Raw genomic sequence first — 11,561 nt, forward strand, 5'->3', positions numbered from 1 at the left:
AAATTAAATTGGAGAAAAAGAATGGGAAATCCGAAATAAGTAGCCTTTTTATTCCAATTATGTATGTATATATATATATATATATATATATATATGTATATGTATCTAAGTAGCCCATTTCTGCTTACAAGTGTATAATAGCAGCAAAAATGCCGAAAACAATTTGGGCAGAAGCAAGAAACCCCAAAGAGTCAGCCAGAAAGAAACATGTTACAATCTAAGGAAATTACATGAAAAAAAGTAGAAAAAAAGAAACCTGTTCCTGCTGTGAAGTCAAGTCAAAGCTGCATGGATGCACAGCAGCGGCATCCATATTGAAAATGGAAGGCAGCAAGCAACGCAACCACCATAAGCACGCACACCATTGCGAGTGTGCGCTTGGATATACGAACCGGTATTAACGCATACACAAACACACAGGCGCGAACGCTTGGTTATGCCAGCAAACAATCAGCGCGCTGCTTGAGCAAATGGTGTGAACGTCAATGAGACTCCGCCTATATTTCATGCCATCGCAACAGCGCAATAGCGGTTGTTTGCTGTGTGACTGCTGTGCTTGCTCGTGTTCGGCGCATGTGCGCAGTTGCTGTTCTGTATAGGCCTCTCGCTCGCACATAACCAATACGAATTTGGATACCAATAAAATGCTGCTGACAGCGACGTTGACGTTTGCTGCTGCAGTGGCAGATTTTGGGGAGTATTGGGAAAGTATATATACATATGCATGAATACCGGTTAAAGCCGTGTTTCTTGCGCCGCTGACTGAAGCTGAGCGCCAGCAGCAGCAGCGCCGCAGACGGTATTTATTTTCTTATTGCTTAATATCGGTCTATGTTCATGTGCTGTCTCTTATACACATCTAGATGTGTATAAGAGACAGGTATATATACATATGCATGAATACCGGTTAAAGCCGTGTTTCTTGCGCCGCTGACTGAAGCTGAGCGCCAGCAGCAGCAGCGCCGCAGACGGTATTTATTTTCTTATTGCTTAATATCGGTCTATGTTCATGTGTATGTGTGAAGGTGACTGTGTGCATGAAAGTTGATCCAACGCCATCGCGAGTCGCCATTTGCGGGCCAATTATTTAGAATCAAATTGAAATTTTTATACTTGAACGCACTTCGGTCGATGGTGGACGCATAACACTCCCAACCACAACTAACCGATTTAGCCGACGTGTGAACGCAATTCGCCGGCGTTAAAGTTCATTTTTCAGACGCGCAATTGGCAAGAGTGAAGTGGTGACGCCACCACCAAAAATATTAATATGTACACATATAAATATGTATTGTCGTGGAGCTAAGCCGTTATTTTTTGTGTAGTGTGCTACGACTTTTGCGCAATAGACGGCAATTCGAGTTGAAGTGGGCGTCAAAGTGTCGATAAGAAAATATCCTTGCAAGGAAACATTTGCTTTCGGGCGTGTAAAGTGTCAGCTTGTGAAAACGCTGCAGAGTAAGCGCGGAAAAATAGCCGACGGCTGGCAAGTGCAAGCAAACTGAAGCACAAAAATCTAAGTTGTGTGAAAATATTTCAAAACTGAATGCAAACATTTGATTTTGTAATAAACAAAAAAAAAAAAATTATAATAAAAGTCGAGAGAATTGTGGAACTGTGTCAAGATTTTAAACGAAACTATTCGAAACTTGTATTTTTACTTGGAAAAAAAATATTCAAACTTGTATTTCTTATGCTAAAAAAAAATAAATATTCAAAAGTTCTAAGTTTGCTTGGTAAAAAACAAAATATTCAAAACTTTGTTTTTATTAAAAAATATTAAAAACTTGTGCAGCTTTTGAAAGCTTTGTTCAATTACAACACACATAAGCATTAAATATACACAACAAAAACAAAAAAAAAAGTTGCAAAAATCAAAAGCCATAAAGTATTGTTGACCAACTTGCCACAAAAAAACCTTTTACCTATAAAACAAAAAATTAAAGCAAGCAAGCCTGCAAACAATATCAGCAAAAGCAACAAAAAGTGTCTCACCAACAATTGTGCAGAAACACATTTTATATTGCCATATTGCCAGCACCTTTTGTACAACCCTTTGTGTGCAACATATTTGTGTCACCGAAATTTGCAAAAAAAAAAAAAAACAACAACTAATAATAGCAAACGGACCTTTATTGTCTGCGCTTTGTGTTATGCAATCGCCAGTTTTAGCATTGTGCGACAATCCAACAATTGTGTCACCTCTTGGTAACCCTTTTCGTTGACCAAATTGCAGCACACACATACAAGCGCACTCGCAATCAAAGTTTAGGTGCGTATCAATCACAATATAAATAAATTACGATTTTTTAGCTCAATATTTACATTATTTGTTCGTGTACTTTGCATTTGCCCTTGTTGTTGTTATTATTGTTATTTTAACTTTGATTGCAATTATGTTGGGTTTTGAAGTGCACTTGAAATAGATAGACGAATATATATGTATGTATTTATGTTTGTGCGTTGGCACATTTCAATCGGATCGTATACTCTTCATATGGATAAATAATCATATCTACATATGTATATGTGTACATATGTCAACTAAGTCTTACATATTTATGATGACACTTATTTTTAGGACTCAATTAAGAGCAAATAATTTAATTACTAATTTTAAGTTATTAAGCTAAAAATTTTCAAAAATTAGTCTCAAATATTGTTACTTTTCTAAGGATTGATTATAAGTTTTTCACTTCATATCTTTTTATTATTATTGTCTCCACAAAAAAAGAAAATTCCTTACGGCACAGCATTTGAAACTGAAAATAGTAAAGCCGACGCGATTTTTGTGATATGATTTTCTTCAATATCCATTTGAAAAAGTTAAAGAAACTCTTAAATTATAATAATCCCTTATTTCTTATATATATATTTTCATTATCTTTAATATGCATTAAATTTAAATGGTAATCCATTTCGAGGTTCCCTACTTTTTTAAAGCAAAAACCCAGAAACATCAAATTTATTGGGCAATATTTTTTATCATTCGGAAAAACATTATTTGGCATTTATTTTTTGAAGATTATCTCCTTCAAATGTTGGACGCGGTTGCGTCTCAGGTGATCCATTCGTTGAGTCCAATTTTCGATGACTCGTTCAAGCACTTTGACTGATAAGTGGCGAATGACACGCGAGATGTTTTGCTCCAAGACCTGAATTGAAGCGGGATTGTCCGCATAGGCTTTAAACTTTACATACCCCCACAGGAAAAAGTCCAACGGTGTTATATCATACGATCTGCTCAGCGTAGTGTGCTCTCAATAAATCCATTGATTGATGCAATGTGTGGGAAGCGGCATTCCCACCGGCATCACTTTTGAAGATATATGGATCGATGATACCACCTGCCCACAATTCACACGAAACCGTTGTTTTTTCTGCATAAATTGGCAGCTCTTAAATCTTTTCAGGTTGTTCTTCGTCTCAAATGCGGCAATTTTGTTTCTTTACATACACATTGTGACCGAAATGGGTCTAATCGCTGGACAAAACCCCGCGTAACACATTATTGATCGGAGGTTCGTTTTCGTAATAAAGTTGAACGATTTGTAAACGGTGTTCAGGCGTAAGTCATTCCATTCAAATACCATGACAGCTTGACACGATCTGTCAAAAAAAAAAGACTATTGAAAAAGGTAGCTCTACTTAGATCATCCGTTAGATGAACACGAAGATGCAAAAGCATGCAAAATTTAATTGGTAGTAATACCAGACAAAAACCTATATCTTTTAGGACAATATAATACATTTTAATGTTGGTGCAGTTGAAATAAATAATCTTCTATAATAGAGACGTTCTTTGGTCACATATAAATCCGGTTATTCGGATTCGTGCCGTTAACGTCGACTCAGTCCTCATCGTCATTGGGTACAGCAAAAAACCTGCGATGGACCGATAATGTATCAAACTAATCCTGTTTTGATTTGTATCATATTCCAGGCGTCATGCATCGACCAAATAGCAAATAGTTTTGGGAAACGATAAGGTCTGTCTATAAGGCGAGTGAAGCAAGACTTCCCAGCCGCTGTTTTCCAAATATTTTTAACCGTCGTTTTTCGGCCGCACCGTTTATTTGGCAAGCCAGCCAGTTTTTTTATAAAAACTACTTCTTTCAAGCTGCACCTCTGATATCTCTCTCGTCTTTCGTAGTCTTTTGATTTCAATTCATATGGCGCCCAGCTTCCAAGCTTTTTAAGCGCTTTGAAATGGCTCAACCAGTGGCTACAAAATTTTGTGCGAGCTCGAGTAATGCTTCTAGTGCCTCATCTTTAACTTTTTTTGGCCGTCCAAGCTTTCGGCTGAGATTCTCTTCATATTAAAGTAGTGTAGATTAACTCCTTGGCAAAAGATTTCTTCAGACTTAAAGCTCGACATATGTACATACGAGTATGTATTTGTGTGAAGAAATAAATTATGTTTACTTATTCTTCAAATGAATGACAAATACTGAGGAAGATCAGCAGCTTTCCAAAGCATGTTCGGAATATTGAAGCAATGAATATGAATATAATAATCGGGTTATGTCATCTCTTGGCAAGCCGCTCGAAAATAGTTATAGACCCAATAGAGTGGCTTGCTTTGATAGTAAGGGTCTGGTTGTGTGTTTCTTTAGCATTTTTTTTTTTTTTTTTTTTTTTATAAATACTATCAAATTAGGAAGCTGGAGAGTATATATTCCTTTAAAGAAAATAACTAGATGCTTTTCGATTGAACAAGCTGCTTTCTCCCCTTTCATTCAATCTAAGTTTAGAAAAATTGGCGATAATTTTGGGTAATACTTATTTTTAACTTATTATAAATTTTATTTCGGTTTATAGAAGTCGTGGCTTCACCAAGGCATGGTAGAGATGGCCAAAGAGTTATGTCTAATAGATCATACATATATCAATGTTAGAAAAAAATAGAAAGACCCCTTGTTCATAACTTCAAAATTCTTAATTTATTCTTCATAATCTATGTCATCCCCTTCAAAGATCCCTCTTGGCTACAATACACTTGTAGCAACGTTTGTTCTAATTCTCGAAACAGTTGTTAAAATCAAATTCCAAAATAGTATTCAATGCACGTAGCGATTCGCGTTTAATGTCTGCTTTTGACTTAAAACGGTTTTCGAGCTGCGGTTTTTCTTGAATAATTTCACTCTTCGTAAAAATCGCTGAATGCACGATATGTACTTCAGGAAAACAAGCGTATACTAAATGGAAATGATTATTTTCATGTGATATTTGGCACAAATGTCACTGAAAGTCATACTAAATCATATTAGTCGTGCGAAATTTAAATTATAAAATCTTACTATTTTATAGTCATGGTATAATTTTTTTTTCTTAATTTTTTCAAATTTTTAATGTATAGTAAATATTCAATATTCTATTTGCAACTTTGTGGTCATACTAATAGAATTGTATGCACTCGCCCCTCCAATAAAAATATAATTGTTTCGTACAATAGACAATATATAGCAATTATACCAAACAAATATTTCCTTCTTGACAATGTTTGAACACACATACTTGTAAATATGTATATGCATACATATGCATGCCTTCCAACCCTGCCCGCCAGCGAATGCTTCTAATTGTCGCTGACAAAAATACAAAAACTATTCAAAAACTACAATATTTTAATACAAATATTCGAACCAAAATGCACATAAACACACACGCATAGAAGCAAGTGGTCTGTGTATGTATGCATGTGTATGCGTGCAACAAAGCCAGCTACAAATTGAATAATATTTTCATAGGGCGCAGTTGGTAAAACACCTTTCTTCTGTGGCTTCGTATGGGCTTGAAAGTGCCTGAAAGGCTCGTGTGTTGTTGTATGTGCATTGTGTATATATGTATCAGTAAATGTAGGTATGTATATGTGTACTTGTGGGTAAATGTTAAGTAAACAAAAACTTTGAATATTGCTCGAAATTCATATGTCCAAGAATTGTTAGAAGCAAAACAAAAAAAAAAAACAAATTTGAAATAAGTGAAATAGAATAAAAACAACAAGAGCGGAGCTAAATCGAGTGAGAAACGACCTAAAATAACAGCGACAATTATGGTCGAAAGGCTTGGAAAAATATGGCTTGGACGCGATAAGCGTTAGAGTAAAATAGAATTATAGGAAAAGTAGGAAGCAGCAAGAAAAACGAAGGTGGGTGCGCAATAAAAAAAAATACATACATATGTATATATGTATGTATATGTATAATACAACAACATGTACTATTGGCGGTTATAAGCATATTTTTTATGTTTAACATATAGTTTGGTTTTGTAAAGCCAACAGTTGTTTGATTTGGGGTGTTTAAGCCCAACAACATCACAAGCATACCCCGTTAGAATGTTGAATAATTCTAACGCTAGCTGCCGCTTTTTATTGTAACTATTTTTTTTTTTTTTTTTTTTTTTTTTTGTACCATTTGGTTAGTCTGGCAGTGCAGCAAAGCATTTATATTCTAATTTTGACCCTATTCAAGTGTTTGGCTCTTTTATTCTAACCTTAAACGGCTACATGGCTGGCTGTCTATCATACTACCTGACATGCTTCGCCCACTATATTTTTTTCCACGGAAATTTTCGTGTTTTTTTTTTCTTTTTGCCGTTTTTTGGTTTTTCAAGCGGCCATTGTTTACTTGGCGATGTTAAGTAGTAATTTTCTGATAAATATTATATATACATTTATACATATGTATGTATATAGGCGCCTGTGTTTGGTATAGATTTTGTCAAACATTTGTAATAAGTTCGTGTTCTGTGCATACCAGATAGTTTTGTGCGATAATGTCGCATGCCAAGTGCGAAGTTAATGCCGCTGGTGCTTGGTTATATGGTTATAGCCTGTATGTCAGCTACTTATTTGGCTTGCTTGTGTAAATTTGTTGTACTAAATTGTTGTAAGTAGCTGTTTGAATAAAAATAAGAGAAATCGTTGACTTCGGTAGCGAGGAACACCCTACACAATTGCAAAAGTTTCTATACAGAGACTCATTTTGATCGGTCAGTTTGTAAGGCAGCTCTATGCTATAGTGGTCCAATCGGAACAATTTGTTCGGAGATTGTGGCATTGCCTTAAAAAATGATCTTTGCCAAATTTCTATACAGATTTCCATTCGTTCATACTCAGCCGATATCAGTTCTTTAGCGGCTATCCCAGAGCATTTTGCTTTGCTTTAGAACAGCTGCTTCATATATATATAAAAGTAATATATTTTTATACATGTATGCATATATAAAATAAGTACATACGTTTGTTTGTATGTGTGTGCAACTATAATGTGTAATTGATACAAAAGTTGTAAGAATGATTTAGCGAAAATTTCCTCCGTTGGCTATTCAAAAGAAATTTATTAATTTTTCATATGCACTTACGACACATTAACTACCTATACATAAGTAAATAACTACATGTACATGCATATCTATGTATTTATGTATGTCTATGTTTTGCTATCATAAATAATAATAATCGCATTCTGTCAATGGATTGTTGGTTTAGCGATCTGCATCTGCTTCCGTACTTTTTTCCACATTTTTGATTTTCCTTTTCGTTGTTGCATTGTGTGGCGTTTTGAAATGTGAATTTTTATGATTAATGATGCGCGTTTTTAATATAAATTTTTACTAAACATTAAACGTGACTGCCGGTCTGCCGCTCTAAGCGCGCAGCCCAGCGTTCAAGCAACTATCAAGAGACCGCTCCGCTCTCAAGGTGTTTCTACAGCGTTCATTACTCAAGCTGCAATTAATGGCAGCGTGGTCAGCTTGTTGTTTCGCTTCACAAACGGTAGCCACTACTGGGCGTTATTTTGGTGCATATTTATGCGCTCAAAATGGCTCCGTAGAAATCTCACAGTCGTCATAATGGCATATTCCCACAGCGCTCTACATTATAGTAACATTTGCTTGCTTTGAATTTTGGAAATCTAGTGAAAAGATGCCCCGTATGTGTATTCAAAATATTTTATACAAATATCCGTTACTTGTTTATCAAAATAAACTCTGTATTTTTCCAAAAAAAATTTCTACAAAAAATTGATCGCTCTCCTGGGCATTAATTCGTGTGTGCTGTGTCTGCGCTCCGAGCACGTAATCAGCATTTGTTCTCTGCAGTATCCTTTCTTGTTTGTTTTGAATGTGAGAGGCTCTCGAAGATTGCCTTTTCAATGCATTTTTTTTTTCTGACTGTCAATCAAAATATTTACATGTTTGCATTTTCTTTCGTATTTTGTGTGTGTATGTTGACTCTGTTTTTATATTTTATATTTTTGTTTTAAATTATTTGCTTTAGCGAAATCGATCAATTGGGCAAAAGAACAGTTCAAGTGAATTCGTGGAAGTGTTGCTCTTCATTTTTTGAGAAATTAAGAATCAAATTTGTGTTGGACGAAGGGTGCAATTTTTCTGTTCTTGCATTGAGTGAGGCAAATTCCCCAAATTCTTTGGTTTTGCCGATGTTAATTCTAAGACCTACTCTCGCTGTAGTTTCTTGCACCATAAACTCAATTCCACATAATTAAAATAACAGTAAAACTAAGCAAATTCTTACTCGGCTTAAATTCGGCATTTATAACAGTTAATTCTCCAATATATATTTTGTAATTTTATAGTTCTATACTAATTTTAAATTTTTGTAATTTATAGGTGAATATATCCGTTTGCCACTGGACGAAATTCTTAACGACGTACTACAATTGGCTGAATTCGGTAATATTAATAGCGAGGTAAGTTAAGGGGCTAATATAACCGAATTAAAAAATAACAAAAAATTTTTGTTTATGATTTATTTTAAGGTTATTATATATGTAACATATATTAAATATTATTTTGAAATTGTTTTCTATATTCTCAAAAAAATTTTATTTTTGGAATTGTTATTGTAATTTATCAAAAAATGCAATATTTTCGAATTTGTTCGTTTATAACCCAAAATTTAATTTTATTCGAATTTATTCGTTTATAACCTCAAAATATAGTATTTCTGAAGTAGTCGTTTTGTAACCATAAAATATATTTTTTCCGAAGTTCTTCGTTTATAACGTAAAAATATTTTTTTTTTCGAAATTGTTCATTTGTAACCTCAAAATTTAATTATTTTCGTATTTCTTCATTTATAACCTCTAAATATAATATTTTTGAAGTTTTCCGTTTATAACCAAAATATAATTTTTTTTTCGATTTTCTTCGTTTATAACCTCAAAATATAATATTTTCGAAGTTGTTCAATTATATCTCAAAATTTAATTGTCTTCGAATGTTTTCGTTATTTCGTTCCTTCGTTTCGTTATTTCTTTATAACCACAAAATTGTTTTCGTAATTGTTCGTTTGTAACTTCAAAATATTGTACTTTCGAAATTGAACGATTATATTCCAAAACTCCATTATCTTCGAATCTCTTCGTTTATAGCCTCAAAATGTAATATTTTTGAAGTTGATCGTTTGTAGCCTCAAAAAATATATTTTTTTTCGAACGTGTTCGTTTATAACCTCATAACATCATAATATGTACTTTTAAGGTTGTTCGTTTAACATTTTTTACGAAATTGATCCTTTCTAACATCAAAATATATATATAATTTTCGAAATATTTCATTTATAACCTCAAAACGTAATATTTTTTAAGTTGTTTGTTTATAACCTCAAATTCTAATTTTTAAATAATTGTTCGTTTGTAACCTTGAAATAAATACATATGTACATAATTTTCGAGATTTTTCATTTATAACTTCAAAACATTATACTTTCAAAATTGCTTGTGTATAGCCCAAGATTTAATTTTCTTCCAAATTATTTCTTTTTAACGCAAAATATAATATTAATGTAACAATTTAAATAAAATTTAAAATATATTTAAATCGGACTCCTTAAGATATGATTTAACATTTTGAACCATTTTTGTATTATATTTATATACATAAAAGTGGTCAAAAAGTTTTAATCTTACCTCAATTTCACACACACAGTGCTCAAACGATTCTGTCGCTTCAACATCGAAAGCTGCGGCTGCAAAAACTAATAACAACAACGACAAGACCAAAACGGAAACCAGCGAAGACGAGCTAAACGAAAATAAGGACGTCAGTGCTATCATATCTAACGGTAAAGACGAAGATTTGGCTAAGAAAACACTCGACACAACCACTGACGGCACCACCAAACAGGAACAGGACAGCACCGAGAAAGATTATATTGAGGATTTCGATCTATCGCTGTCGGAGATCGAAGTCTATTCATTGCCATCGCCACTTTTCGATTTAGATGACGAAGCACGCGAAGAATTAGCCGATTTTGACAAAATGTTACAATCAGCTGGAGCAGCACCATCGCCATTCCACCACCATCATTCGCATCAACGCAGTGCCGGCATGCAAGGTTATGTTGGCGGCGGCGCAAATAGTGCTTTCCACCGTCAAGCAGGCGGTTTCCATCATGGTCACCATCAGGTAAGTGCAAAGAATACAGAATCAAGATGGTTGTGTGATTGGTGTTGAGCAAGCGGGAGGGTGCAAAGGTGCATTGCAGACAAACATATGTATGTAATTCAATTTTCCTGCGTGTGTATGTGGGTGTGTGCGGCCTCTGATGCAATCAACGTCAGATGAAAAAAAGGTGCAATAAATGCAATGAAACCATTAAAAGGTCAAAAAGTGGTTACAAACATCGAGAAGAAAAAGTGAAACGAAAACAAAATGAAACGCAGAACAATCAGGTGCAATTAAAGTTGGATGCCTGTTTAATTGTTTTTTTTATTGTTTTTTAGTTAAGAGTTGTAGGGGTGTTCTTTGTTTAGAAGAATTATAGGTGAGGCATTTGTAGCTCTTTCAAGCATTTAGAAACCTTGTGTGACGATTTTAAGGGTTTAGACCAGCCAAGAGCCCTTAGGTAAGACCTAACTTACATTCTTTTTTTTCGGAGTAAGGAAAAAGGAATCGCATTTCCCTTTTTTATACTTTCTTCAATGTATACATCAGTAAAAAAAACTATATATCGATATTTCATTACAAAATGGCGGCTACTGAGCCAATCTTCGAAATCGTACGAAATTTACTAAATGATTACAACCTGAACAGGGTATACTATGTTCACCATGATGTAAGGCCCAGTAGAAAACGTCGGAGACCCTACAAAATATATCTATATAGTATATATGTATGTACATATGTATGTATAAATTATCAGTATGACAAGCTCAGTCGACTTAGCCATAGCCACTAGTTCCTCAGTTTTGGAGATATCGATCTGAGATTTTACACATATTTTTTTCTCAACAAGGAGCTGCTCATTTCTCGGAACGGCCGATGTCGGGCCACTATAGCTTATAGCTGCCATACAAACTGAATCATCGGGAGAAAATGCGTGTATGGAAAGCTTTTTTCATTTGACGAGATATCATTAGTAAATTGGGCATGGATAATTGTCTTAAGCAATTGTGCAAAATCTGAAGAAATGGTTCAGTTTGGATCACTATAGCATATAGCTGCCATACAAACTGAATAATCGGTTTAAAATGCGTGTATCGGAAATTTTTATTTAATGCGATATCTAAGAAATTTGGCATGGATTA

General features: G+C 34.3%; 1 protein-coding gene across 9 annotated transcripts in view; it reads left to right on the forward strand.

Moving 5' to 3' along the window:
* LOC108977687 (segmentation protein cap'n'collar) overlaps window positions 1–11,561 on the forward strand; it is a 144,377-nt gene that overhangs the window by 90,565 nt on the left and 42,251 nt on the right. For all 9 annotated transcript variants that reach the window (XM_018947511.1, XM_018947507.1, XM_018947505.1 and 6 more), the window contains 2 exons: window positions 8,641–8,720; window positions 9,961–10,440. In XM_018947511.1, the coding sequence (XP_018803056.1) occupies window positions 8,641–8,720; window positions 9,961–10,440 (560 nt within the window). The remainder of the gene's footprint in view (window positions 1–8,640; window positions 8,721–9,960; window positions 10,441–11,561) is intronic.

This window comes from Bactrocera latifrons, unplaced genomic scaffold (assembly GCF_001853355.1).
Source record: "Bactrocera latifrons isolate USDA-ARS-PBARC rearing strain unplaced genomic scaffold, ASM185335v1 scaffold_94, whole genome shotgun sequence".
NCBI classification, from domain to species: domain Eukaryota; kingdom Metazoa; phylum Arthropoda; class Insecta; order Diptera; family Tephritidae; genus Bactrocera; species Bactrocera latifrons.